Source organism: Gymnoscopelus microlampas (genome assembly GCF_963454915.1).
Source record: "Gymnoscopelus microlampas genome assembly, chromosome: 22".
In the NCBI taxonomy this organism is placed as follows: domain Eukaryota; kingdom Metazoa; phylum Chordata; class Actinopteri; order Myctophiformes; family Myctophidae; genus Gymnoscopelus; species Gymnoscopelus microlampas.
Genome location: NC_139959.1, coordinates 6011142 through 6039012, shown reverse-complemented (window position 1 = coordinate 6039012; position 27871 = coordinate 6011142). Strand labels below are relative to the sequence as shown.

The 27871-nt window shown below is 42.2% G+C and overlaps 1 protein-coding gene across 1 annotated transcript in view; it reads right to left on the bottom strand.

The window, feature by feature from the left end:
- The window catches only part of LOC311039302 (matrix metalloproteinase-16-like), a 103344-nt gene that overhangs the window by 27602 nt on the left and 47871 nt on the right, over nucleotides 1-27871 (bottom strand). Inside the window, exons 3-4 of the mRNA XM_084049079.1 lie at nucleotides 24470-24592; nucleotides 11819-12123 (exon numbers count right to left, since the gene is read on the bottom strand). Of these exons, the coding sequence (XP_083905205.1) occupies nucleotides 11819-12123; nucleotides 24470-24592 (428 nt within the window). The remainder of the gene's footprint in view (nucleotides 1-11818; nucleotides 12124-24469; nucleotides 24593-27871) is intronic.

Here is a 27871-nt window from a genome sequence, read left to right as displayed (position 1 = left end):
CCACTAACTGTAATGTGATTGGCTGACTTTGCAAATTCAGGACTGTGATTGGCTAGCGAAACACATGACACATGTGCAGCCCTATGAATAGCAGTATGGCCTTTAAAAAAAGTCATTTATCCTTTTTTTAAAGTGAGTCATGTTGTGATGACCACACACCGCCCACTTCACACTGGGTGTGATTTTTTGTTTATTTCAGACATTTAACCACTGAAACCCTCAATACTTAGTAAACTTCACCGTTGGCTCTGTACTTGATCTGCTCCTTTTCGCTCTACACATAACCTCTTTGCCGAACGCCGCGCAGGGCGAGGCGTTGTGAGCTTGTAGATCTGCTATTTTCGGCTAATGTTCCCCTCAGAATAATAGGGATTCTAGGGTTGAAGTGGTTAAAAAAAAGTCACACAAAGATTTGGCGGCAGTAACTCTGAGGACCCCCTAGGGGTCCCGGAGCCCCTAGTTGAAGACCCCTGGACTACAGTATTATTATTTCCTTCACGACTGAACCCTATAAACAGTGCTTCCTCCATGCTCCCTGTATAATGAGTTCATGTCTGCTTCCACCTGTCGAGTGTGTTTGGCTCACTAGCTGTTCCCTCTAGAGCCCTGCAGAGTGGAGTCCTTGTTTTGACGGTGGTTGTTTTGCAGATAGCTGGCAATATGATGCAAATATGCTTTCTCGCAGCGGTGGTGATTTGTAAAGAAATGGTGGGTGGTCTTTCATCATGCCAGCGAGGGCAATCAACAGAGCATTAGACACGGGTTTACAAGATATCTCGAGCTTGTAGATCTGCTGTTTCCTGTGAGTGACACTGGCGCACAACTAGTGACTTGGGGGGGGGGGGCTGGGCAAGGACCTATAAAGATTTTGGCAGTGCTGTAAAGTAACTAAGTACATTTACTCAAGTACTGTACTTAGGTACAATTTTGAGGTACTTTTACTTTACTGGAGTATTTCCAATTGTCTATACTTTTACTTCTACTCCACTACATCTCAGAGGCAAATATTGTACTTTTACTCCACTACAATTATTTGAAATCTTTAGTTACTAATTACTCTGCAGATATAAATTATTACATTATAAAACATACATTAACCACTTTAGCTCTGTTTTATACATAGGCTATTTGAAAATAGCCGATCTACAAGCTCACAACGCGTCGCATCGCGACGCGTTGTGAGCTTGTAGATCTGCTATTTTCAAACATTTTAGTGGTTTTCCACCACTGTTTTCAACCCAGTTTTAGCAACGAAAGCTGGAAGATTGTCCTCAGTCTCTAGTGGAGCAAAGCATTTAGACTTTGGCCAGGGGTGGATGATAGACTTGCGAGCCAGACTGTTGCCGCCCACAATTTTCAAATGCCTCCGTCATACAGTCTGGAGCACAGAAGCACTGTAAACAATCCGGGGGTAAAGATTGCCCCGCAGAATATCTGGATACTATATTCAACAAAATATAATCTGATTCTTCGTTTTGTTTTTTTGTTTTTTGTTAGCTAAAGTTATCACCATTTACCACAAGAGCTGATGGTATGGAATGTGGGAAGCAACAGCCTGGTTAGAATGCCTCTTTGACCAATCAGAAAGGTTGGCCGCCACCACCTGTAAAATGATACTTTGTCCACATACTGTAGGGTGCTATGTTACATAGCTGTCACTGCAGACATCTGCTACATGGGAATGACTTTATTGAATGCATGCCAGGAATACCAGTCACCCTGGGTTGTGCGCCTGTGTGTGTCCGTGTGTGTGTGTGTGTGTGTGTGTGTGTGCGCGCGCGCGTGCGTGCGTGCGTCTGTGTACTTTGGTATTATACTAGTGAGGACAAAATGTCCCCACAAGTATAGTAGAATTAGAGAAATAGACATTGTGAGGACACTTTTCCTGGTCCTCACAAGAAGTTTTTTTGTTTTATAGTAAAAAAAATATTTCTAGAGTTAGGTTTACTTTTAAGAACAGATTCAGGTTGGGGTTAGGATTAGACATTTAGAGGTTAGGTTTAAGGGTTGGGCCTATTTCACACTTTACAGTTGTGTGGCGATGTCACAGAATATCAGATCTACAGCTTGTAGATCTGGCTATTTTCAGCTGTTTTCAATGCTGTCCTAAAATGCTGAGGTCCTCACAAGTATAGCAATACAAACCTGTGCGTGTGTGCGTGTAAGCATACAGGTTGAGTGGCATTCTGGTATTCAGTAGAAGTGTTTAAAAGTTTTTTTTACTGAGTACTAATTTGTTTTTATGGCATGGCTGAAGGGTTTTCCGCGCGTATCTCACGAAACAGAAACACCCGGCTATTAATGAACGCAGCATGCCAGCAAAGTTGGATTGAAAATCTAGGCACGTTAAAAACTCATTTGTTTTAGTGCAGGGATTCCCAAAATGGTGCACCCCCCTGGAGTGCACAAGCTGCATCTACTGTAGGGGCTGCGTGACACGAATAGTGTAATGGTGGTGCTAGTGTTACAATTACAAAAAATAAATAACTATTACATTATTTCAAAATAGATTTTTCTCTATATAAAAACATGAAAATCCTTTGTAAACTTTGAACAAAAAACTACACGATATGTTCTTGTTTAATTCATTAATACTGTAAATGGCGCGTAGCATGCACCTGTATGTCGTTAATGCAAATATGCAGAACTGGTTAAATCAGGGAAACTGTCCAGTGGTGGGATATCTAAAGTTATCAGTCATGAAATTACTGGTGTTGTATTTTCTATTAATAACTGCTGGTATGATTGATAGCCTATGTATGGTTAATTGTGGGGCTCGCTAATGCAAGCACAGTAATGTGCTTTATATTGTTATTCCACACTTTTTTTTATGTGAGAGCTCAATAGCTCAATCGAACTGTGAACCTTGCGGTTTCCAGTTCACTCTACCCGGCTACTCTACCCCTGAGCCACTGCCGCCCCGTTACGTGTTCTTATTTGATTAAAGTTGATGCCTTAATGCCTGGCATCAAGATGTCTGGCTTTGGGGGTGTTGTCAACTAGGTTGGGATGTAGAAGGGGTGGATTGCCTACTCAACCGTTGAGTCTTTAAGACCTTTCACATTGACATGTCCACAAGCAGCAAGCCTGTAAAATAGCAAAAATCGATATCCAAATTTGATAGCACTGCAGAGCTGATGCAGAGCTTCCCATGTTAATCTGCCGTCTGAGGCTTGGAGGTGTTTGGGCTGGTGTTGTGAGAGAGTGGATCTTTGGGGTAGTTGTAGCCTTCAGTTAAATGGACTTATGTACAAAACCGATGCAGATCGATCTGAAGCTTAAGGACTTGATCACGCTTAGGTCTTTTACTAGTTCACTGACCGATATGATGGCAGACTCCATCGGACTGCCCGCCTGCTTCCCTAGCTGATGGTTTTATTGACTAAAGTGTGCTATTATTTCTCTTGCCTTATGACTCTGTTTGCACTCTTAACTTGTTTAAAATGTTTTAGTCTTTATGTAAATGTTTGTTTATGGTGTGTAAGTTGCAACTTGTTGTACTGCTGCTAGCCTCAACAGGGCTCCCTCGAAAAAGAGATCTTGTATCTCAGTGGGACTTCACCCATATAAATAAAGGTAAAATAATAAAAAATAAAATAACAAAAAAACTGCTTCAGGACAATGTAACAATACATAGATCAGCTATAAACTATACGCTTTACACGTTGTCTTAACCACATGAACCCTAGTGTCCCTATCTTGGGGTGAACATCAGACCAAAATAGCAGATCTGCAAGTTCGGCTTTGTTCGGCAAAGAGATGGTGTAGAGGGGAAAAAAGGAGGGGGCGAGTCTAGACCCCTGGGGGACTCCGGTCAACGGAGTATAGGGTTTAAGTGTTTAATAAGATCCATTTAAGCCCTATTTTAGGTCCTCGGGTGGTGCAACGGAGGCGCAATGTCAACATCAGTGGCAACACAGAAATGTTTGAGTAAGGCTAATTGGCATAATGACTAAATTGGCGGGGGGTCAGGGGGAAAAATATTGGTTACTCTAAATAAAGAAAGCCCTATTTATACTTTAAAATGTTTCGAAAATAGTGAAAATATCCAATATTCAAGCTCACAACGTGCAGCACATCAAGCTCACAACGTGCAGCACATACATTCATGTGCCAGAGATTGATGTGGAAACAGAAATGTTGTTCATGTACATTTTCCCGGGCGACCCGGGTTAGGGCGCGTACCCCATAGGCTCTAATGCCTGACAGCCAGTCCTGCTGGATAGGCCATTTGCTGCCTGTCATTCCCCTACTCTCTTTCCCAGTTTCCTGTCTCTCTCTATTGACAATCAACCATACAGACCCCCCCCCCCCACACACACAAATATATTTAAAAAAAAAGAAATAAATAATGTACATGGTAAATATCATTTCCTGTAAGCCCACTATCCTACCAATAAAGGCAGAAAAATACCCCAAAAATATCTTTAAAAATAAAGAAATAAATAGAATAAATAAATACCTTTGCAACATCAACATTTTGGTGGAGAAATACTATACACTGGACATGTGGTATTTAATAGCGGCCTATATTGATCTCTTCCACATCAGAACAATGACATTTAAGGTTGAAAATCGGCAAACGTGAACTTTTAAACCAATGGTTCCCAACCATGTCTGTATCAAGCTCTCCAAAGTGCCCGCGGACAACCCAGTCCACCACTTAACACAGCAGGAGATAGGCTGCCGTGTTAAGTGGTCAGATGGGTGGGCTGCGTGCATTTTCAGGGCACTGTTTGTTTTAATGATCAATTAATTGATTGTATTCCGGCTTGGATCAATGGAGCTAGCATAGGCCTACTTCAAGTTCCTATTTATCGGTATCACAATGAAAACAAATTTTTTAAGTGTCTTTATAGTGGGGTCCGGGGACCCCTAGGGGTACTTGAGGGAGTTCCAGGGGGTCCCCAGCTAAATGATGGACAGGAACCAAATGGACCCTTATGGTTCTGTAACTCTGAGAGTGTACAAATGGAACCAAATATTTGGTTCCATTTGTAGCTCTCAGAGTTAAATTAACAATGATTTTACAATATGAATTGGGGTCCCAGAGGTATAAATGCCATTAAATAGGGGTCCGTAGCCCTAATGCATGTCAAACTGGGGGTCCTTGAAATTAAAATGGTGGAGAATCACTGCTGGAGAGCCATAAAAACCTTCTCTTATTGGGGTCCCTGGCTTATCTTTTGAAATGGGGGTCCGTGGGGTAATAAGTGTCAATTTGGGGGTCCTTGACATGAAAAAGTTTGAGAACCACTGATTTAGGGGTCCACTTACAATGTCCTCATGGCCCACCAGTGGGCCCCGGTCCACAGTTTGTGAGCGGCTGGGTTAAAGAGCCATAAGCTGTGAGATTGGAGATGAATAATGGGGTGAGAGGAGGACATGGGGAGTGGAAGATGGAAAACGGGGGAGGGGGAGCATGAGAAAACATTGACTAGAAAGAGAATGGGGTGAAGTGAATCCAGGACAACCAGAGAGAGAGAGAGAGAGAGAGAGAGAGAGAGAGAGAGAGAGAGAGAGAGAGAGAGAGAGACAGACAGACACAGAGAGACACAGAGAGAGAGAGAGAGACACACAGAAAGACAGAGACACAGAGAGACAGAGAGAGAGAGTGAGAGAGAGAGAACCAGACAACAAAGAAAGACAGAGCACAAGTGTGAGAGAGGTTATGTAAGGACTTAGTCAAGAGAGAGAGAGAGAGAGAGAGAGAGAGAGAGAGAGAGAGAGAGAGAGAGAGAGAGAGAGAGAGACAGAGAGAGAGACAGAGAGAGCGAGAGAGAGTCTTAATGTCTGTCAATGAGGGTTTAGGCCGTCTACAAATCTCACAGCTGGACACATCACGCTCGCTCCGACCCACTTTCTGTATAGCCTACATTACCAAAGGTCTGAGGCTAGGCTTTGTATGTGTGCGTGTGTGTGTGTGTGTGTGTGCGTGTCAGTGTGCATGTGTGTGTGTGTCAGTGTGTCTGGATGGGGCTGTATTATAGATTTCACATGTGTGAATAATCAAACGTGGTGAGGTAAATATCTGTAAAAGAGCACAGGGGGGGCAAAAGTTTGCCCTCGATATTTCCTGCTAAATTTATCACACATCTTTCTGGTTCAGGTTATGTCTGTAATTAAACTACATGTCTTGTTTTTTTTTATAGCTCTGCTAGTGAGAGCACAGGGCCCTAAGGGTATGTTCACACACCATGTTTTTATTTTATTTTCTCCCCCCACTACACGCACACAGGCGCACACACACACACACACACGCGCGCGTGAATGGCATTCATAAAATCGCTGTCCTAAAATGGTGATGTCCTCACAAGTAACGTGTGTGCACTGTGCATGCATAAGTGCGTGCGTGCATGTTTGTATTTGATGTGTGTTTGCACGACACAGGAAATTGATGTGTCGAAGAGCATTCGTGACATTGGTGACATTGATGACATTGGTGACACCAATAAAACAAAATCAATAATAATAATTCATATGGCTGAGGTGGGAGAGCTGAGGTCTGTCCCTCACCGGCTGGGCCCGGAAAGTTAAAGAGATTAGACATGAGAGAGGTCTCGTCTCGTCTCACAGCTGAGATCATGAGACAAGATCATCTGTTCTCTGTGTGTGTGTGTGTGTGTGTGTGTGTGTGTGTGTGTGTGTGTGTGTGTGTGTGTGTGTGTGTGTGTGTGTGTGTGTGTGTGTGTGTGTCCGTGTTGTGTGCTGTGATGCAAGGCTTGAGGCTAATTCACACTTTGTTGAGTCACGGCGTCAGGTGACAAGAATTACATTTTCAATGAAAAAAAAAGGTGTGGGAGGACAAAGGGTTCAAGGTTAGATACAGCAATAACTTAAAGAACACAAAAAAACTACTGAGAACAGAGAGAGAAGAAAACGGAGGATACTTTTAACGACTTTCAACCTGACGTTGCTATTTTGGGCATTAATACAAATTAAATTAAAAAATGCAGATCTAGAAGTTCACAATGTGTTGTGATGCATTGTGAGCCTGTAGATCTGCATTCTCAGCTATTCTCACCACAATACACACATATGGATAAAGTTAGACAGGCCTGATAAATACACTCTAAATTCCTTTGTGTTGTATCTCCGTCTTCTCCTGTCCGTCTACAGTCTACAGTCTAGACTTAGTAAACTGGACCCGAGTTGGCTCTGTACTTGAACCGCTAGATCGGCTCGCGAGACAGAGTTCCCCCCATATGGATGCTGGGTTCAAGTGGTTAATGGTACAGTACTCACCTGCTCACTTTAGTAATTTGACCGTGGGAGTAGGGTGAGCTGGGAGGATCATTTCTGTTGACCGCATTTTGGGTGAAACACTCATTATTTGCTTTATTTTCTTTGCAACAGATGTATGTGGATTATTGGAAAAGTTTGTATTATATCGTGTGATATTGATATGAAAGACTTTTAAACTTGAGCTTTCGTAGTGGATGTGAATCCTTTGAATTTTCGTGTCACAGCGATGCCAACTACCAGCAATTCAAATAAGGGACACCCAGCCCAGCGACCCTTATTTCTAAGAAAAAGAAGGGACGCCCAGAAAAGGTCTCTCTATATGCATAGTTTTTGTATATTACAGTACATTAACCACTTGAACCCCAGCATCCATATTCTGGGGAGAGCATTAGCCAAAAATAGCAGATCTACAAGCTCACAACACGTCCACAAGTTCAGACACAACTCAGGTGCAGTCTAGAGGATTTAAAGGAGTAGTGGTGGAGTGGAGCCTTGCATTCATGGAGATTTTTTAATTTTTGTCGCATTCCTAAACCAATAATTCGATAACCGGATGGCTGCTCAGTAGTAGACTCAATTGGCTCAATTGAGTCGACTCGGCCGGCCATTAAATTATTGGTTTAGGAATGCGACAAAAACAAAAAAATCTCCATGAATTGAAGGCAACATTGTGTGTGTAATTGATAGAAAATAGTTTTTTTTTTGGTGAACTACTCCTTTAAGTGGTTAATAACCTGTATTATGTACTGTATATGTAAGCACTGATTGATTCCCAAACGATTCCTTATGTCCAGGGACGTTTGACAACCCTATAGTCACAGGTATCTCCCGCGCTTAGCCTGCCGGCTGATAGTTGATTTCTAGTCATCCACTACAACAGGGTTCTTTTTTTTTCTCCATTTCCTGAAAAGAAGCCGTTTTGGACATACATGGTTTCCCGTCCGACAGCGATAATAATGACGTGTGTGTGTGTGTGTGCGCACTAACTGGCCACCAGACACTACTAAAACACACCACTTTGGAAGCGTAAATGAGTCTGGCCTCTTTGATGGCAGACGGAAGTCATCACACTAGAGAGTGACCAGCCGACAGGCGTGGCTCACACATACACTCAGCATGGAAGTCATGTCATCAGGAAGTCAGCTGGGGAGTGAGTGTAATATGGCATCGCATGCATAATGACATGTTTCCATAGAGGTGTGATGCAGCGGTGGAAGAAGTATACTCACAATGTTTTACTTAAGTAAAAGTAGCAATACCACAATATAAAAAAATACTCTGTTACATGTACCAAAAGTAAAGGTACTAAAATGTTTGATAATAGCAGATCTACAAGCTCACCTATTTTTAAATAGCCTACATGTATGTATGAAATAGGGCTAAAGTGGTTAATGTATGTTTTATAATAATCTATATCTGCAAAGTTACATTTTTTAAATACTTGTAGTGGAGTAAAAGTACAATATTTGCCACTGAGATGTAGTGGAGTAGAAGTAAACATACTGGACATTGGAAATACTCTAGTAAAGTAAAAAATTCCTCCAATCTTTACTTAAGTACAGTACTTGAGTAAATGTACTTAGTTACTTTACACCACTGGTGTGACTGGTGTGACAGACAGACAGACAGACAGACAGACAGACAGACAGACAGACAGAGACAGTTCAGAGAGAGAGAGAGAGAGAGAGAGAGAGAGAGAGAGAGAGAGAGAGAGAGAGAGAGAGAGAGAGAAACAGAGAGCGGTGAATCACCACATTCAGTGACAGATGCTTCCTCTTCCTCTGAACAGTGCCAACAACAACAACAACAAGGATGGACTGGGTGGGTATGCATAATGTTAGTGTGTGGATTGGTATGGACGTCGTGCATGCATATCATCGCTGTCGGGTGGAAACCCTGTATGTCCAAAACTGTTACTTATCAAAAAAAGTAAAGAAATAGAAAACATAACCAATCTACAAGCTCACACGATGCGACGTGTTGTGAGCTTGCCTTGTAGATTGACTATTTTCAAAGTAGACTTCGGCATTAATTTATGAAGAAAAAATAACGTATGTATGAAGATACAAGGTATCTGCCTTACAGCGACGATATGCGGACTGCAATTCAGTGACCTTGTGGTTAGAGTGTCTACACGGAGACAGGGAGGTCAGGGTTCAATTCCCCGGCCAAGTCATACCGAAGACTGACTATAAAAATGGTACCCAATGCCTCCCTGCTTGGCCCTCAGCCATCAAGGGTTCAACCGGGGGTAAGTGTCTGTGACATACCAGTGTCTCGTCCAGGGGGTGTACTTGTACATCAAGCTGCCTCATACCAAAGATTGCTAATTTAGGAAGATAGACCATCCCAATTGGATTGTACCATGTTGCTAGAGGTGACATGGTACTAAAATCCTCCTAAGTGGGCGCCGGCGCCAGACGGCAAATCTCGCGATTGTTTTACTTGTGCTAGATCCCGCGAGAGTTGCTGGTACAGAGAAAGTTGATTTTTTCCTGATTTGTCTCCCTGAAAAAGGCCATTTTAGTATGAAAATCATGGGACGATCGGGTCCAATATTTAGTTCAGTGACCATGGGGTTAAAAAATGGTTCAGAAACTGTGTTCACGCTCACTCTTCCATTGGAATTAATAGACTTCAACCTGCTTCCGCTCTCCTGAAAAGGCGCCTACCTACGTCACGCGGATACGGGAAGTAAACCGGAGATGGCATGTTTTGCCATTTCCGTCTTGGCTCGTACTAAGGAAACAGGATATAGGCTCTTGACCTATGGGTCACATGGCTCGGGAACCGTTGTTTCCCCAAGGCTAATTATTTACTTTACACATAGACTCTTTATGCCAGGCGGCAAGCTTTTGATCTTGAAAATGAAGCCAGTGGAAGTAATAAACACTGCAGTTCCCACTTATGGGAAGGTGTCAGCATTTCCCCTCCTACTGGTTGCAGTTAGCATTCCATTAAAGTCTATGGGCATTTGACTCGACTGGTTTTATTACCTTAGTAAACATTTGTACACTTTGTTTTCGGTCGCTAGTTTAAAGTCTTCATTGAATTATCATGATACGTTTTGTAAATTATGCTCCATTAATTTTAATAATTCATTATAAAGAAGGGTTTACTAAATGCAAACCCTGACCACGCTAACATCTATTGCTAACCATTTGATTCGATCATTCTCACTAAGTTTCATGAAAATGTAACAATCCGTTCACAAGTTTATTGTGCAAACAAAATCCTCTGCGAGGGAAAATATGTAATGGGGTTTGATTAAAGCACTATGCCACTCTTGTATTCCATTCCTGGCTTCCTGGATAAATCCAGTTTTTGTCTCATCTCTCAGCTTGTAATTCATGCACAGTTGGATTGCATTCAGAATGGCAGCTGACACAGGTACTGTATGAACAACTTAAGACAAAATAAGGGACACCCAGCTGAGCGTCTAGTGTGTTTAAGTGGTTAACAACTTGTATTATAGTATATGTGAGCTGTTTGAACTTGTAAGATGTGTCATTGATTGATTCCCAAAAATAAGGAACAAAGTGTGTCCCTTTGTGATGTGTGTTCTATTTCCAACACCCCAAGCTCTACTCGTTCCCACAGTCCTCCGTCTCTGTTCTCAGCTTCAAAAATTCATTGTAACTTCTGTCTTTCTCTGTCTCGTTTTTATGGGCAAAAATGCTCTCAGATAAAAACAAAAAGAGCCAACAGCAGATCTAAGAACTCACATCGCGTTGTGAGCTTGTATGTTGGCCATTTTTCCCCGCACGACACCGTCGTACAACAAAGTCTAAAAAAAAGGGCTTAAGTGGTTAAAAGGCTTCAATAACCACACCATCAGGCTGTGAAGATCAGCGGATATCAGTACTTAATAGATACCAGACCTCTGTCTGTTGTAGATCACACCACAGCAGATCACACAGAGGACGTCTGCTGCATGTCCCAGAATCCATCACAGTTTTCAACACCATTGCCTATTCAAACAGTTTTTTTTTTTTTAAAGAACCATACCAGTCTAATGTTAACTTCTCACCGTTAACAGAGACTGCCCCTGTCTTCAACAAATGTTGCGTACATCAGTGCATGCATAGTTACACATCTCTAATCTCAGCTTGCATTTTGTATTGCAGTCATTCACAGCAATTCATGTTGAAACGGTGTCGCTGTGTCAAACCAGTTGAGTGTGATATTTCCAGTGGTAGGCTTGACGCAATTATTACATACTGCATTATAATTGCCTAATTGCGATTACTCGAGATAATCACAATATTTTTTGTTTCCATTCATTTGTTCAAAAATGTTCATACATTTTCAAACATGTAGCAGATCTACAAGCTCACAACGGGTAGCGACGAGTTGTGAGCTTGCTATATCCAGTATTTAAAACAAACAAATTCAATGTATATAATTATAATTATTAAATATTGCTTGTTTTGGCCATAGTACATTATCTGTACATTGTATGTTCAATACCAAAAACACAATTCAATCGCTAATCGCAATTATTTGTATGACAATGAATAGTCAATTACGTGTAAAATGTCATGATCGTGCCAGTCCTATCCAGTGGTCTTACCGTCGTGGTTGGGGTTCCCCAGCGTCCACGGCTCGTCCGAGTCAAAGTGCGTGTCCCCTCCGATCCCGGGACCTGGGAAGTAGGCGTGGGCCAGGAAGCCCCCCTCGCCGTCGAAGGGCGAGCTGTCGCCGTGGAACCCCGAGGCGAAGATGATGGTGATGTCCACGTCCTTCTTGGTCCTCTCCAGCTCGCTGTAGGGCACGGCCTCGAAGCGGAGCGGCGTGACATTCTGCCACACGTCGAACGCCCGGCGGATGGCGTCGTGCGTCTCCTCCGGCCCCACCTTCGGCGTGACGTTCTTTATGCTGTGGAGGTGACAGCACACAGTCTTATTTATGTATTATGTGTGTGTGTGTGTGTGTGTGTGTGTGTGTGTGTGTGTGTGTGTGTGTGTGTGTGTGTGTGTGTGCGCGGCCGAGCGTGCATGTGTGTGCATGTGTTATGGTGGAGTTAAGAGTGTAGAACCAATTTAAAATTAAAGCTTTGTCCATTTCTTAATTTGGTGCCGAGACAAAGTTTAGATTGTCTTTGTGTTTGATGAAAATGAAAATGGCTAACATTTTGTTGTAACATTATGCTGTTGAGTTTACATTTCAATTCAGGTGATTATCATAGCGTTGCTGTCGGGCAGAAACCTCTAATCTCCACCTTCTAATTTTTATGTTTTTTTTTCCCGTAAATGAATACCCTAGCCTACCTCGTCATACCACAGTGTCACACAAAAAGTAGATCAAAAATAGCTGATCTTACAAGCTAAAAACGCATTTAGAGCTTATTTAAAGCTATGTTTGCTGCTTAATAACATGAATCCTGAAAACTAAAAGTTTTGCACATAGGATGTTTCCACCCGACAGCAACAATAGTGTATAAACAACTATCTAACTATATAAATGGCGAGCAACTTCCGCGCCCTCGGTGGTGACACCCCACAGCTCTGTGATCGACTAAACACAACACCGTCAGACCACATGTCGCCAACACTGTCGCCACGGCGGGCGGCCTGAATTTACGTTTCGCGTAGGGCACCTGGCATGCCTCACTACACCGTTCCCACCTCGCAACATAATTAATTCTACTCACCAAATGTCGGACACAACGGAAGTGGAAGCAGCTTCGTACCGTTTACCGTGCGCACGACCTCATCACCACAACAGCAGGCAGCCGCTGCGGGGTTTTTTTCCTTTTTTTCCAAACTTTTTTTTTGGTCACCATTTTCTCCAGGCACCATTTCTGGTGTAACGTCGGGTGTTTCTTTTCACCAGCCAATCACCTTTCACGTTGCCACGTCCGTTGCCACGTCGCGCTGACGTACGCTAAACAAGCGCTGCCGTGCGCACAATGCAAACGAGCCCAAAGGCGCGCAAAAAAAAGCCGACCATTGCTTAGACACAAAGTCAGACCTGGCAACGCAGCCTAGGCCAATCATGTGTGAGAGATCTACAAGCTATGGGGCAGAGACGCCACCGTATCTTAGCAACAACTACAGCGCTCACTCTCATTGGTCCTGTCACGCTAAGAGCAGTCTCCAGACAATGGCATCGCAGACAGCTTGCTGTTACTGCTGTAGCCATCACAGGCAGTTGCAGCACGACGGACAGGGCGCTGTGATAGCTGCCATGTCGCTAACGCTAATCTGGTTGTCATGCCTGCAGCGGCTGTGCAATCACTTTGTCAACAATGCACGTTCGTGTGGTGAATGTCTATATTGCTGCTCAGTTCGTCCATTGTACATGGTGTATGTTTGTGTGTGTCTTCTGGAGAACTATGTAGCTCCACATCAACTACAGTAACTAACGTAATGGCAGGACCGCCACGTGCAACGCATGTTAGGCTGCATTATGGTCATGTAGTAATTTCAGATAATTTCGCTCCGATTACAGCAGTGTTTATCAACCCTTTCACGCCGCCCCCCCCCCCCCCCCCCCCCCCCCCCCCCCCCACACAAATACACGTACTTGATCTGGGACCCCCCCATTCTGTTTGACTCCGTTCCACAAGTAAATATTGTGAAAATAGCCGATCTACAAGCTTGAAACGCCTCACGTTGAGAGGCTTTGTAAGCTTGGAGATCGGCTATTTTCTACATGATTGCCTCTTTCTTACATTCTTTGCCAATGTGGCCCATGTTTTCATAGCATAGTTTATTGACTACTTCTGTTGCAGAAATGGCCATTTCCTTTACTTTCGGTTTTTAATTGTCTCCGCCAGGCCGAAAGGCATGGCGCAAGACTATGTTTCACCCCCTGTCCGTCCGTCTGTGATAGCTAATCTCTCACATCGTTGACTTGATCGCAGCAAAATAACAGCCCGATGTGGAGAGTCAGTGAGAGCTGGATAAACAACGTAAAATGTGTCAAAAGGAGTCTGTACGGCTGTCGATAAATGAACACATGACGTCAGTGGGAGAGGAGATATTGTGTCTTTTGGACAAACAGCAGCGTGGTGCTGATGTTTGTTGTGTCAAGCAGCTTAATGTCAGAGTGTTTGTGTTGGAGCGCCTCAGTGCGGCTGCAGAGTTCATGTGCAACCTCTTCCACAGAGACACAGAGACACTAGAAACTCTGCTGGGGAAAAAAAACCCCTGCTGGCCATTGACTTTCCTATGGACATTGATCTACACACTGCAGGTATATCTGCTACACACACAACATCAAACTACACACTGCAGGTATGATGCAGCGTTTGCATTACAGCCAGCATGCCAGCGTAGTTCCCATATGGTTTCAAGGTGGGCTAAACCATATGGACCCCATGTCAGCAATGTCAGCGGCATCCACTTCAGTCCCAACTGCGATGCCCATGCAGGCTATAAGTAGCTTCTACCTGGCCCTTAGGTGGGCCCCAACTAGCCATGTTTATGTGGGACCAAGGCGGGTCCTAACTGCGTTTGCCCATGCAGGCTTTAACTGGGTTCTACCTGGGCCCTAGGTGTACCCTAACCAACCACAGTGCAGTGCCCATCGCTCCAATTGTTCTGATGTCAGGGCTCTCAATACTGCACATTGGTGGAGGGGGAGGGGCCGCAGGGCGACCGCACACATCGCTGAACCAATGGTAGCCCACGGATGTTTCCTCTGTGGATTTACAATCTGCCCCTCTATGCCACATATCATCCGCACTACAGGGTCTTCACTGACCGAGCCACGGCCCCACTCACCCTCATGACGCTACGCCACTTAAACGTGCGGCAGCATGCGCTGGGTTGTCAGGTTTGCACAGCCTGCGCCAGAAACAAGCAACCACCTTCATGAAAAAAAAAAAAACACCGAAATGGTCCGCAATGTTCCAGGGGTGTCCCCGCGCGTCCCAACACTCCACAGGGGGTCAGTGGACCATCAGGGGGTCCGCGGACCCCCTGAAACATAACAAATATTATTTCTTCAAATTTTTTCCTTTTTCAAAAAAAAATTTCCACAGTTTCACTCCGGCAATTTGGGTCCCCCAATAAACACACGGCCACGCTGGGCCCCGTGCGCGGCTGGGGTTGAGGGGGGCGTAGCCCCCCGAAACTCTAGTACAGTATATATACATCCCATCAAGCATTAATCAATCAAGCAAGCAACATTCACTCTCCGTCTCTCTCCCCTCAATTCCTGCTCAGTTCCGTAAATGGAAGGAAACTTCATTCTGGCCGTTGGCCAGTTCCCGGTGTTATTTAACCCTGCCCTTTTCATTTACACAGTGTGTCTTTAGCACACGTCAAGGGTGACTCGGCAGCTCAGTCACCCTTGTTCAACAGTCAAATCTCAAAGCATTTTAAGCACTCTTAAATTAAAGCCACACATTTGAGCAACACTCTAACTGACATAATTGACTTAAAGTCTTCAAAGTGTGTCTGATTGAGCCCACTTGTTGTCTCTCGGAGCGGTGCCAACAACAGGCACACAAAGTCCACATACGACAAATGTCAGCGCGGAGGAAATAATTGTTGCTTTCAAATCGACCTCAGCTGACCGAGGCAGTGGGCATTTGTCTGTGAGGGTTTGTTTTGTGCCGTGGTGGAAAAAGTACTGTACTTGAGTGCAATTATGAGTTTTTTTTTTTACTTTACTGGAGTATATCACATTTTTTATACTTTTACTTCTACTCTACTTCATCTCAGAAGCAAATATTGTACTTCTACTCCACTACAACTATTTGAAAACCTTACAAATACTTCTACTCCACTACAACTATTTGAAAACCTTGCAATAGTTACCAGTTTATTTTTTAGATTACAATTATAAAACATACATTAACCACAGCCTTATACTGAACACTTCAGCTCTTTGAAGATCTACAAGCTCACAACGCATCACATTTTCAAAAGACTTGTATGCATTTTGAAAGCTTGTGAAATGGGACATTCTGCATAATGATTATTTTTACTTTTGGCACTTAAAGTATATTTTGATGCCAATACCTTTGTATTTTTACTCAAGTAAATTTTGAATACCTGACCTCTACTTGTAACAGAGTATTTCTACATGGTGGTAATGAAGCAGTACTTTTACTCAAGTAAAACATCTTGTGTGTACTTCTTCCACTTCTGGTCATTTGTCTGTGAGATTTGTTTTGTGTTTTGAGGTTAGCAGATGATAGCGCAGTGGAAGCTCTTCAACTGAATATGTGTCCTTGTTGCAGTGCATCTGGCTGGGTAATGAATGGCCTCACCCAAGAAGAAAAGGCAGGTCTTGCCCCACTTCACTTCAAGTACTTAATTTCCTTTTTGTGGAAACAGGAATGACCAGAATTACTAACTATCAACAAAGTTACAGAATGTAACTGTGTTGATAGTTGATAGGGGGGGGGGGGGGGGGCTTTATTTGATCATCACAGTGGAGAGACACAGGAAACACGGAGAACAGGGGAGTGACATGTCAGCAAATGGTCCGCCTGGCATCGAACTGGGGAAACGGTGATATTGTTGGCAGAGTTTCCCTTTAAAAACCCTTCATTTGGCAAAATATGTGAGTTTATTTTTTAGTTCTTTCTTTAGATTCTGAATTGTTTGCACCCAGTTTTAGCCCCTACTTTCAAGTTAGTTGCCACCAGACGTTTTGGTTGGCAGAGATCTCTGATCTACAGTATGTGAGACTAGGTTCAGCAGATGCTGTTGTTCAAGATATCCATTGTTGGTTTAGTATAGGTTTAGTTAGCAGCTGATCGTTCAGTCTCTGTTCCTCAAGCCAGTCTGTTCAGACTGGCCAACAGATTGGCCACAGAGAACAGACAATATTCTCTTTTAAGAGTTGTTATACATTAAAGTAAAGCTGCTTTTCAAATATTGGTGACATTGATGATGATTTATTGTGGAAACTATAAGATTGAAATAATAATATATTGTACAGCCCTAATAAAGACACATTGTCAGCCTGTGTAGACATGGACCAACATACTGTAGATGTTTCAATCATGGAGGAATAGACAAAGCACAGTATGTGTAAGAGCTCATGTAACAATACAAATTATGCAATAGTTCATATTTTTCACTTTTGGTAATATTAATCTTAACATTTTGTGGTGACACAGGGTGACACCACCTTATTCAGTCAGTCACCTGCAGAGTTATATGGTGTGCGCCTGTTATGAGAATCTGTGTGTATATATACTAGAGGTACGACGGGCACCCTGGCCCCCTAGCCGCGCACGGGGCTCTAGTGGCCAAACGCACGGTTTTAACTCGACAGACACGGGCGCGAGGCTCTCGTGTAGTACGCTGTCTACGTTTCGACACGCAAACCAAAAGCGAAAGCAACAGCGGTGTTTGTTTCGAGACACGAAGCGAAAGCGAAAGCAAACCGAGAGACGGACCCCTTTCAATGGCCGCCGCTTCGTTTTCGCTCGGCTGTAGTCGCCTGCACTCGCCTCGGAGGACAAACATGGCACAGCCACGCATGCGCACCACTTCCAAATGTAAGATAGGATAGGTATACTGTATTTTCAGACCAGGACATCTTTTTTTGATGATGATGATGATGATATATAATTTATAATACCTTTAAAAGGGTTCAAGTAGTTCACAAGACCAAGTGCATGGAAGGGGTGACATGGCCTAGAGTGCACCCTGGGCCGAGTGCAGATGTCATGTGCTGACAGCTTTAATGTGCTACGCTGGCCTACTAACAACATTACCACTGTGGGAGAACTATTTGTAGGATATTCACATGGCAAAGGGCTCTCATGTGTCAGGAACAATAAGGATGATATCTCACAAACAGAAGGGGTATGATGGGAACCAGACAGAAGACAAGTGAAAACACAATACAAACAAAATCTAAATCTAACAGAAGAACGTTTGGTAGAGTTTCAGTATGTGGCAATATTTCAGACACACACAAGTGCTTTTTTTTGTGTATTTTTGGTTTTGTTTGTTTATTTATTTTCTTGTTAGCTCCTTGTACTGCAGTAAATCTTTACTAAAGTAGAGTGCGTGTGGCCTGGGCCGCTGGTGTAGCGGTCCAGGCACCTAGGCTCAGTGTAGCCTGACAGCATTTCGCGGTTTCGAGTCCCGATCCCGACGGCCTTTGCAGCATGTCACTCTCTCTCCCCATTTCCTGGCAGCCTACTGTCCTATCAATAAAGGCATAAAAGCCCCAAAATAAATGTTAAAAAGAGGGAAACAAACAGTAGAGGCCGGGGTACCCGTGTTTGACGGGTTTAAACAGTCGTTATAATACTTTGTTTGTTTGTGTTCAAATGCAAGGCAAATAAAACACTTTTAAATTGAGTTACTGTCTCTGTAGACTAGCCTGATTATCTGACTGAAGCGGTCCATTCAGTAAGTGGGCGGAGTCTATGGTCTGGAGCCAAGCTATCTGTAGGCTATATGTAATCGCGGGCAACGGGTCCATTATTTAAAGGGCGGGTCCGGTCTGGATTGGATTTTGAGATAATCCCAGGTGACGGTCTGATTATTAACGGGTGGGGCAGGGTTTACAAAATTGGACTTGTGCAGGACTATTATCCTACAATAATCAACACATAAATGTTAATAAGAGATTAAACCGTAACTAGTCCGTCGTACCCGTCATTTCCATCCACCGTCCATCCGGGCTATGGGTCTGCAAGCACGACTAACAGATCCCATAGTCTGCGAGGACGGTTCCAAAAAACTTAAAAAAAACAAACAAAAAAAAACAATATATGGGAAATAAAATACATTCGGGAAAAAGACAAAATGGCTTTTTCACCGTCTTCATATGCCAATGGTCAATACCCGAGTGCAAGTTCAGATCAATTGGTCAAGCCACTGAGGAGAAAAGAGGTTGCGGTTCTGATGTTGCTGGACGACATATTCTCACTCCCCAACTCGTCACATACTGTGCGGCCGTTTCATCACTGGCTACACATTTCAAATTTCAGGGTAGTCCGAGTGACGCGATGCACATTGCGGACCATGTAGACTCAACATCGAAAGCACAGCAATCGTAACTTAACCCATTAAGACCTGAAGCCGATTCTACAAATGTCTTCTTAATTAAAAAAAAAATCTGAAAAACGTAAATGTTGCTATATCAATGGTGCTCAAACTTTTTCATGTCAAGGACCCCCAAAATGAATTAATGAAAGTTTGGCCGCCTACCCCCATCTCAAAATATTTTTTTAAAAAAGTTTAAAATGTTCGCTTTAAAATAATATAAATATATTAACACATTGGGTGCCAAAACCGTATATATACGGTTTTTGCAATACTTACACGGAGTGCCAAAATGAGCACTATGAGCTTGTAGATCTGCTATTTTTGAAAAATCATGAACATTTGTGCAAACCTTTAAGTATATATTTATTTTGAAGCGAAAATTTGTAACTAAAATATTTGCTTCTGGGGGTCCCTGGAACAAAATATTTGAGATGGGGGTCCGCGGCCAAATACATATCATTTTGGGGGTCCTTGACACGGAAAAGTTTGAGAACCACTGGTCTATATCACCCTGAGCCGTTCCTCTATTTCTCGACTACAACTAGTGCCGAATGCGGCTGCTAGAATTCTTACTTACACATAAAGTATAACACCGGTGTTGGCTGCACTTCACTGGCAGCCCATTACATCCAGAATAGATTTTAAAATCCTTTTAATAACTTATAAAGCATTACATGGGCTGGCCCCACTCTATATCACTAGCCTCGGTACCCAGGCTTATCACTGACTTACTGCGCCCATATAACAATGTGAGATCTCTCATCTTCTCTGACAAAGGCCTTCTGATCATACCCAAGACCAGAGTCAAAACTAAGGGTGACCCGGCCTATGCAGTCAGTTGAACGCTCTACCTTTGGTTGTAAAAAATGCTGAGTCGACGGTTTTAAGAGCATGTTAAAAACACATTTGTTTTGTAAGCATTTTGTCTTAGGATATTTTTGCCTGACTCACCTGTGCAGGTCAATGTTTTATTGCTCTTATGTGCCTTGATTCTGGGAGCAGATGCAGACTTCTAAAAAACCTGCATTCTTATTAACTGATTTGTTAGGCCTACTGATGCACATTTGATTTTTAAAACAATGTCGTATTTTACTCAACATTTTTCCAACTTGTTGGTCTCCATCATCACAAAATGCTTTTTTCAGCTTCGCATTCAAACATATATATATTATGTTGATATATGTTCGATTCCGATATTGTATTGTTTAGGCCGCTATTACCGATACCGATATGATGACTAATTGTGCCTCCCTAGCAGATGATCTCTCCTCGTCAATATGCAACGCAACAGGATACCGTTTGTGTCCGTATTTGACAAAACGAGAGGTGAAATGTACTGTAGTTGCCTGATATTTGGCGACTTGGGAGTGTTGTTGTGAACAACCATTAACCCTACTGTTTAACATGTACACCACTTAAAGGACGACTTCACCCATTTTCAACATCTTCATATAATTGGTCCTCACTAAGTCATAATAAAAATGGTAAAACAAAAAAACAATCTACTCGATCTGTGTCTCATATGAGGGCTGTGGTCACTTCAGAAACCCGCCTACCAGTGACATCATCATTAGGCAGTTAAAAAAAAATGAGATTAAAAAAATATATTTAGATTTGTATTAATGCAAGACCAATGGCTTCCATTATAGCATGCTAACTTTCTAGGAATAGAAAGCTTGCAGTTTCTATTAGCTTGGATTGCCCATCGATGATGTCACTGGTAGGTGGGTTTCTGAACTGTTTACAGCCCTCCTCTGACAGCCCTCCTAGACACAGATCAAGTAGACAAAAATGGTACCATATTATCATGAGCATTAGTGAGGACCAATTATAAGATGTGTTGAAAATGGGTGAAGTCGTCCTTTAACCGCACATGACTTTGATTGTTTGTTGCGCTGCTGCTTGCCTATCTGTTTCCTAAAGGCACTAACTTCACTAAATGAAATTCCATGCGTGAAAATGTACTTGGCAAAATAAAACAGATTTGTTCCATTCTCCGTACATGAGTCTGGATATGTTTATAACCAAACTATGTCGACTTCTGCTTGTCCAAACAGATGTCCGTAATCCTTCCCACAATCCGTCACACAAAGGCTTTTTTTGTGCATAGCAGATGTTCCGTGTGTGAAAGTAGAAACGTGAAGCATTACGGACATCTGGGCTCGGGTGAGTAAAATGCTAATTATTTATATTTTTTATAGTTTTATTTTTTATCCCATTGAGACCTGAAGCCGATTCTACATGTCTCCTAAATCTCAACAGTATTCTGAAAAACGTATGTTTCTATATCAGTGGTGCTCAATCTTTTTCATGTCAAGGACCCCCAAAATGTTATGTATTTGGCCGCAGACCCCAGTCAAAATATTTTGTTCCAGGGACCCCCAGAAGCAAAGATTTGAGTTAAAAATGTTCGCTTTAAAAATATATATATTCAAAGATTTGGACACATTTTCATGATTTTTCAAAAATAGCAGATCTACAAGCTCGTAGCGCGGCACTCGGTGCCGCGCTATGAGCTTGTATATCTGCTATTTTTGAATAGCCCAAAGTGTAAAATAATGCTTTTTAGCTCAAATCTAAAAATGACACAGTTCCAGGTCTTAATGGGTTATTATAGACCACCGTGCAGTGCAGTGCAATAGAAGCTAGAGTGGACTTCTGGAGGCCAGAAGGTTAAAAGATCGATCAGTGTTGCCAAGTCCGCTTATTATAGAGTCTTTGGGCTAGTTCTTCTGTAAAGTCGCTTGTAAATATTGGTAGTTTTTGGGTTGCAGTTTTTTGGGCTTGTCTCTAAAGTGTAGTTGCTTATTTGGGCTTAATTGCTTCCTAATGTTGTTTAACCCAGTGGTTCTCAACCCAATGTATTTGTCCGAGGACCCCAAACTGAAAATATTTTGTGCCAGCTAGGGACCCCCATACAAGATTTGTGTTGAAGTGATTGTAAAAATGCTTCATATCGTTATTGATTGTAGATAAGATGTTTTTGGGCAGAGCATTCCAGAGTTCTATTGACCTATTACGTTTTTGGTGCCATTTTTGTACTTTTGTTTCCAGAAGCTGCTCCTCTGGTGTTGTACCCACGTTCGAAAGTCATTTGTAACTGGTGAGCCAAGCTAGACGGCCTATTGGTGCTAATCATTTTCCACAGTAGCATTAGAAGACTCGCCGATAATGTCTGTTCAACCATTAGCCATGCCAGATGTTCATGCAAATAGCTAATACTTGTTCTGCATGAACATCCTAGTGCCAGACGAGCCGCTTTATTCTGAGCAACCTGTAACTTTTCCAATTCAGATTTTGTAGCTGACGACCAGCTGACGACCAGATTACAGCTGGCGACCAGATTACAGTGTGTGTGTGTGTGTGTGTGTGTGTGTGTGTGTGTGTGTGTGTGTGTGTGTGTGTGTGTGTGTGTGTGTGTGTGTGTGTGTGTGTGTGTGTGTGTGTGTGTGTGTGTGTGTGTGTGTGTGTGTGTGTGCGCGCGCGCGCGTGTGTGTGACTCATGTGGCCTAGTCAGTGTGTTTGGACTTGTTTTCGTAGACCTGACCGCTTGTTTCTCTTGCAAGATCTGGCAACGCTGAGATTGATCCCAACCTCCTCCCGGCTGCTGTGCAAAGTGTCCTTCAGCAGTTGTTGCACATGACGTGTAACGGTGTTCCACCGCTGTGGTGTGTGTGAACGGCTTGATGTGAAGTACATTATAAAGTGCAACACCGGGGGCGTTGATTCAACACAAAATAATTATTTTATCTGGAACAAGGTCAGTTTTTCTGAGCTTACTGTACGTGTCGTGAATGAAGGAATTCACCTGTTTGAATGAGGCATCAACTATGAATAGTTTTGGTGTGAAATATTCACCAGTGAGTAATTTTGTATGTATTATCTGTTTAGCCTACGGTGTATAAAGGCCTACCAGACTTTTTTAAATGTCCAATTGGTCACTCTTACTTTGATAGGATCAAAATCATGTCATCCTTTTACACCATTTTAAAAAAAGAATATTGGCATATTGGTGATTATAATTTAAGTCTGAAGCCTCTCAAAACATATCTTAAACACCTTGAAATTACACAAAACTTCCCACACTTCATAAGTTCGTATTGTGGCTGTCGGGCAGAAACCTTGTATCTCCATATTGTCTGTCCATATTGTCTGTCTGTAGCTTTAAAGTCACAACTGCTGCAACAAGTGAACATTTGTTCAAAGATTGTTGGACAACCACTTCAGAGGCTCTATACATCTACGTATGATAACAGTATGATAAGGTTGGCAAGGAATATCACTTCAAACACTAGCCATGCTTTGTATGGAGAATATAGGTTGCTGCCTTCAGGAAGGAGATACAGTGTTCCTACATACAATAAGGTCAAACTGAAGAGGTCCTTCAGACCATCAGACGACATTGAGGCTTAATCAGGAGTTATAAGCCAGGGGTAGGCTGAGTGGTGGACATTGCTCTTGTCTTTGCATGTCTTTATGTATGTATTTGTATTTTGTTGTTTTCTTGTGCCATGTCAAATGTGTGTACTGTTATATGTTGCATACATGGCTGTTTCTGGGTCGCAAGACAAATTTCAGTGCAAACTGACAATAAAGTATTATCGTATCGTATATTTTAACTTGTCGTGTTTTTTTTTTGCCCCGTAAAGTATTGCCCTACTTTGTCATACAAGACACATAGTATTGGATACATTTCCTGTAAAGAAACAGTTTAAGACATCGGTTCTCAAAGTGGGGTCCGGGGACCCCCAGGGGGTTCCAGGGGGTCCCCAGCTAAATGATGGATAGGAACCAAATGGACCCTTATGGGTCCATTTGGTTCCATTTGTACACTCTCAGAGTTAAATTAACATTGATTTTACAATATAAATTGGGGTCCCAGGGATAGAAATCCCTGGGAGAATCACTGCTAGAGAGCCGTAAAAATCTTCTCTTATGGGGGTCCCTGGCTTATCTTTTCGAATGGGCGTCCGCGGGCTAATAAGTGTCAATTTGGGGGTCCTTGACATGAAAAAGTTTGAGAACCACTGGTTTAAGACATGCAAGTCTCCCACCTGACAGCCACAATATCTAGGGTTTAACTATTAAGAGTGCGGTCATACAGCTCCCACATGTAACAGTGTGAAACAGCACAATGCAGAGAAAGAGCTTTGGTGCACGCAGTGTGATCTTACCGGGACAAAAATAAAGAAATAAGAGAGAAGTAAATTGTCTGCAAACTCTTTTGTAGCTGTAGCGGACCCACCCACCTGTATGTGATATGTTTGTGCTGCCACTTCTGTCCTGTGAGGGCGTAGCGCCGTCTCCTGACATTGAACTTGGATGCTCCACCGAGCTGGTCAGGAACACCACACCTGGGCCTCCTCATCCAGCTGCAGCACAGAGAGACAGAGAGAGAGAGACAGAGAGAGAGAGACAGAGACAGAGACAGAGAGAGAGAGAGAGAGAGAGAGAGAGAGAGAGAGAGAGAGAGAGAGAGAGAGATTAAAAAATGTCATGGTGGTATTTCTTTACAACTTTGAAAAAATAGTTTTCATTGTGATACCGATACATAGGAACTTAATATTAGTTTCACACTCATAGTCACATGCACGCTGGTTGTCTCACCTCATTGTGTTATTGCTTCAACAAACAGATGCACAAGGAAACAAGAAAGCAGCACATTGTTACCATGGTTGTTATCAACATTGAACACTTAAACCCAAACATCCGTGTATTCTGGGAAAGCGTTCGTCAAAAAAATAGCAGATCTACAACGCTGCCTGTCAAAAGCCACCAGCACTATCAGTGACCCCACCCATCCCAGGTCACAGTCTGTTCTCCCTTCTGCCTTCTGGCTAGAGAAACAGGAGTCTGAAGAGTCACACTGTCAGGTTCAAAAACAGCTTTTACCTGATGGCCATCAGGTTGTTGAATAAAGAACAAAAAGATAAACAAAGAGACATTGAGATGTGATATATTCCCATTGGAAATACACATGCACTTAAATAGTATGGGCAATATTTTTGCCAATTATTTTAGTGTTATAATACTGTTGAGAATTGTGTTTTTTAGTCATTGCAACGTAATTTTGCAATTAATTGTTGGCTTGTAGCAGCATGTAGTTATTTTGCAAAGCTTTGTTAGCTTGTAATCTGTTCTTTTTTGGTAAGCCACACCCTTGTGAGTATGAGTATGAATGAAATTATGGAGGAATACCTCTATGGCTGTTTGGTGGGATTCAATGAGGAGCAGACAAACACAACACTGCTCCTGTTATCATCACGCTCCCAAGCACTGAAACTCATTTAGCAGCGTTTGATCTGATAACAAAGCTGTGGTGTCTGCGAAAAGGCTAGCTTTGATGACATTAAAAGAAAGGCCTGCGTGACAGGAACACATTGGTGTCTGAGGAAATGAATCCTCTGTAATGTCCGGCAGACCGCATGACACCGAGCCAGGTGGAGTTGTCACTTGACCAGGTTGTTGCACATACCTAACCATAGAGTTGTATAGCTTAGAGCAGTGCTTCTCAAACTTTTTCACGCCAGGGACCCCCAAATTGATATATATTTGGCCGCGGACCCCCATCTGAAAATATATTGTGCCTGGGACTCCCAGAAGCAAACATTTGTGTTCAAATGTTCCCTTTAAAAGAAATATATTCACATTTTTCCAGGAATCATCAAAAATAGCAGATCTACAAGCTCATAGCGCGGCACTCCGTGCCGGGCTACATTTGTTTATGTTTTATCATTAACATAATGGTAAAATGCATTTTAATATTGATTAAATGTGATTTCTTCAACAATAACAATAATGACTCTATAAACTATTATTACTAGCAGCAATAATATTTCCTTTTAGCTATTTCTAAGAAATACAAAATTAAGCATGCACATTTAAAACATCTTATCCTGTTATTATGCATAGTTTTTATAACTGAAAAAATAAGTAAATTAGTAAAAAGAATAGTGTTGTTAGTAATAATAGTTAGGACCATAATTGTTATTGCTAAAGGAATCACATTTAATCAGTATTCATGAGCTGTAGTGTTAATGTGTTATTCAGCGTAACAAGATAGTCATTCAGGCCAGGGTAACGCCAATGTTTAAATAATAATAATAACAACAACAACAACAACAACAACAATAATAATAATAATAATAATTATACATTATAATACAATAAATCTGTTTTGTTGACTAAGTTGCACAAGAACAAATCTCAAAGGATGAAGTAAAACATATTTGTATTGCTTTTTAAAAAAATAGCCTGTATGAACTTTTAACTCTGTAGTTTCTATAGATAGATTTTCTATAGATAGACTTAAAGTCATTGTTTTATTTGATGGCCTTCCTGCCCTGGCATTTGGCCTTTGTGCCCTCAAAAAATGTAAAACAACGAAGGCCAAGAGGCTTTGAACCTAAAATGATGAAATGCCAAGCCCGGTGGACAGTGTTAAGACTAAAAACCTGGTGGTAAATATAGATGGCACTTCCTGCCAGTGTTATTGTGGTCTATGTGAAACAATGAATAGACAGTTAGACCAAAACAACAACATCCATAACATGAAGCATGGTGCAACGACTGTTTCTCAACGTCGGGTCCGGGGGGACCACCAAATTAATGGAACATTATGAATAAAAACATTTCTGTTTGGCTTTTAGCTTTCGTAAACAAAAGTTGCACAGGGCAGATAAGACAAATAACACATATTTGATTACTTTATACATAAAAATAAAACATTATAGTGGAAATAGCCGATCTATAACAGATTTGACATTTAAAAAATATATACAACTTTTTTTTTACATGAAATTGATCATGACTGTCACGGGGCAGCCCGTAGACACACTATGTGGGAAGGGACAGTTTGTACCATGATGTGGTTTTTACCTATTCATTCAAATGTAGAAATAACACAGACTTCAGGGGTTCAAACTGTGTGTTTATTTAAACACTGTTTATTAGAACTGATCTGAAATGTTTGTTTGTCACCTGGTCTTTCCTCTGCAGTACTGGCACCCTCTGAATCGGACTTGTACAGTAACTGCCGAAACAGAGCATGGCTAGTCCATTTGGTTTAAGAAGGGGTGGAACGTGCCAAGTACTGTAGAGGAGGAGGGGTGTTTGACAATGTTAATGAGCAAAGTATTTCTATGTCTTTTTGAAGTAAATGCAAACCCAAAATGGTGTTTAGTTTAAGGTACAACATCTATTTATGGGGTAGGTTATTTATTCATCAGATAGTTGTAAGCTTGTAGATAAGCTCAGTTTAAGGTTAATTGTTTCCGTGCTTGTGGTAGGATCCACTCCCTATTTAAGGGAGGCTGCAAGTGACAGTCAGTTAGTTGAACTTGGCAAGCAAAGCGTTAACAGCCGTGAGACAGAGCTGCCAGGGCCCTTAGTTAAGGGATAGCCTTGTTGTGCAGTCACTGTATGGTTTGTTGTGTTTAGTTGTGCTTTAAGTAATTCTATAATTTTTGTAAGTCTATTGTTCCACGTCTTATTTATTTTTCACTATCTACCTGCTGCATATTGGACTGTTTTCCGGAGGTGTGAGAGAAATTAAATTCTGAACTTGTTCATTTTTGGAGCCTTGGCCGCTTGGTCAACCTTTACAATGACGATTATGCAAAAATAATTGCGATTAGACGATTATGTAATAA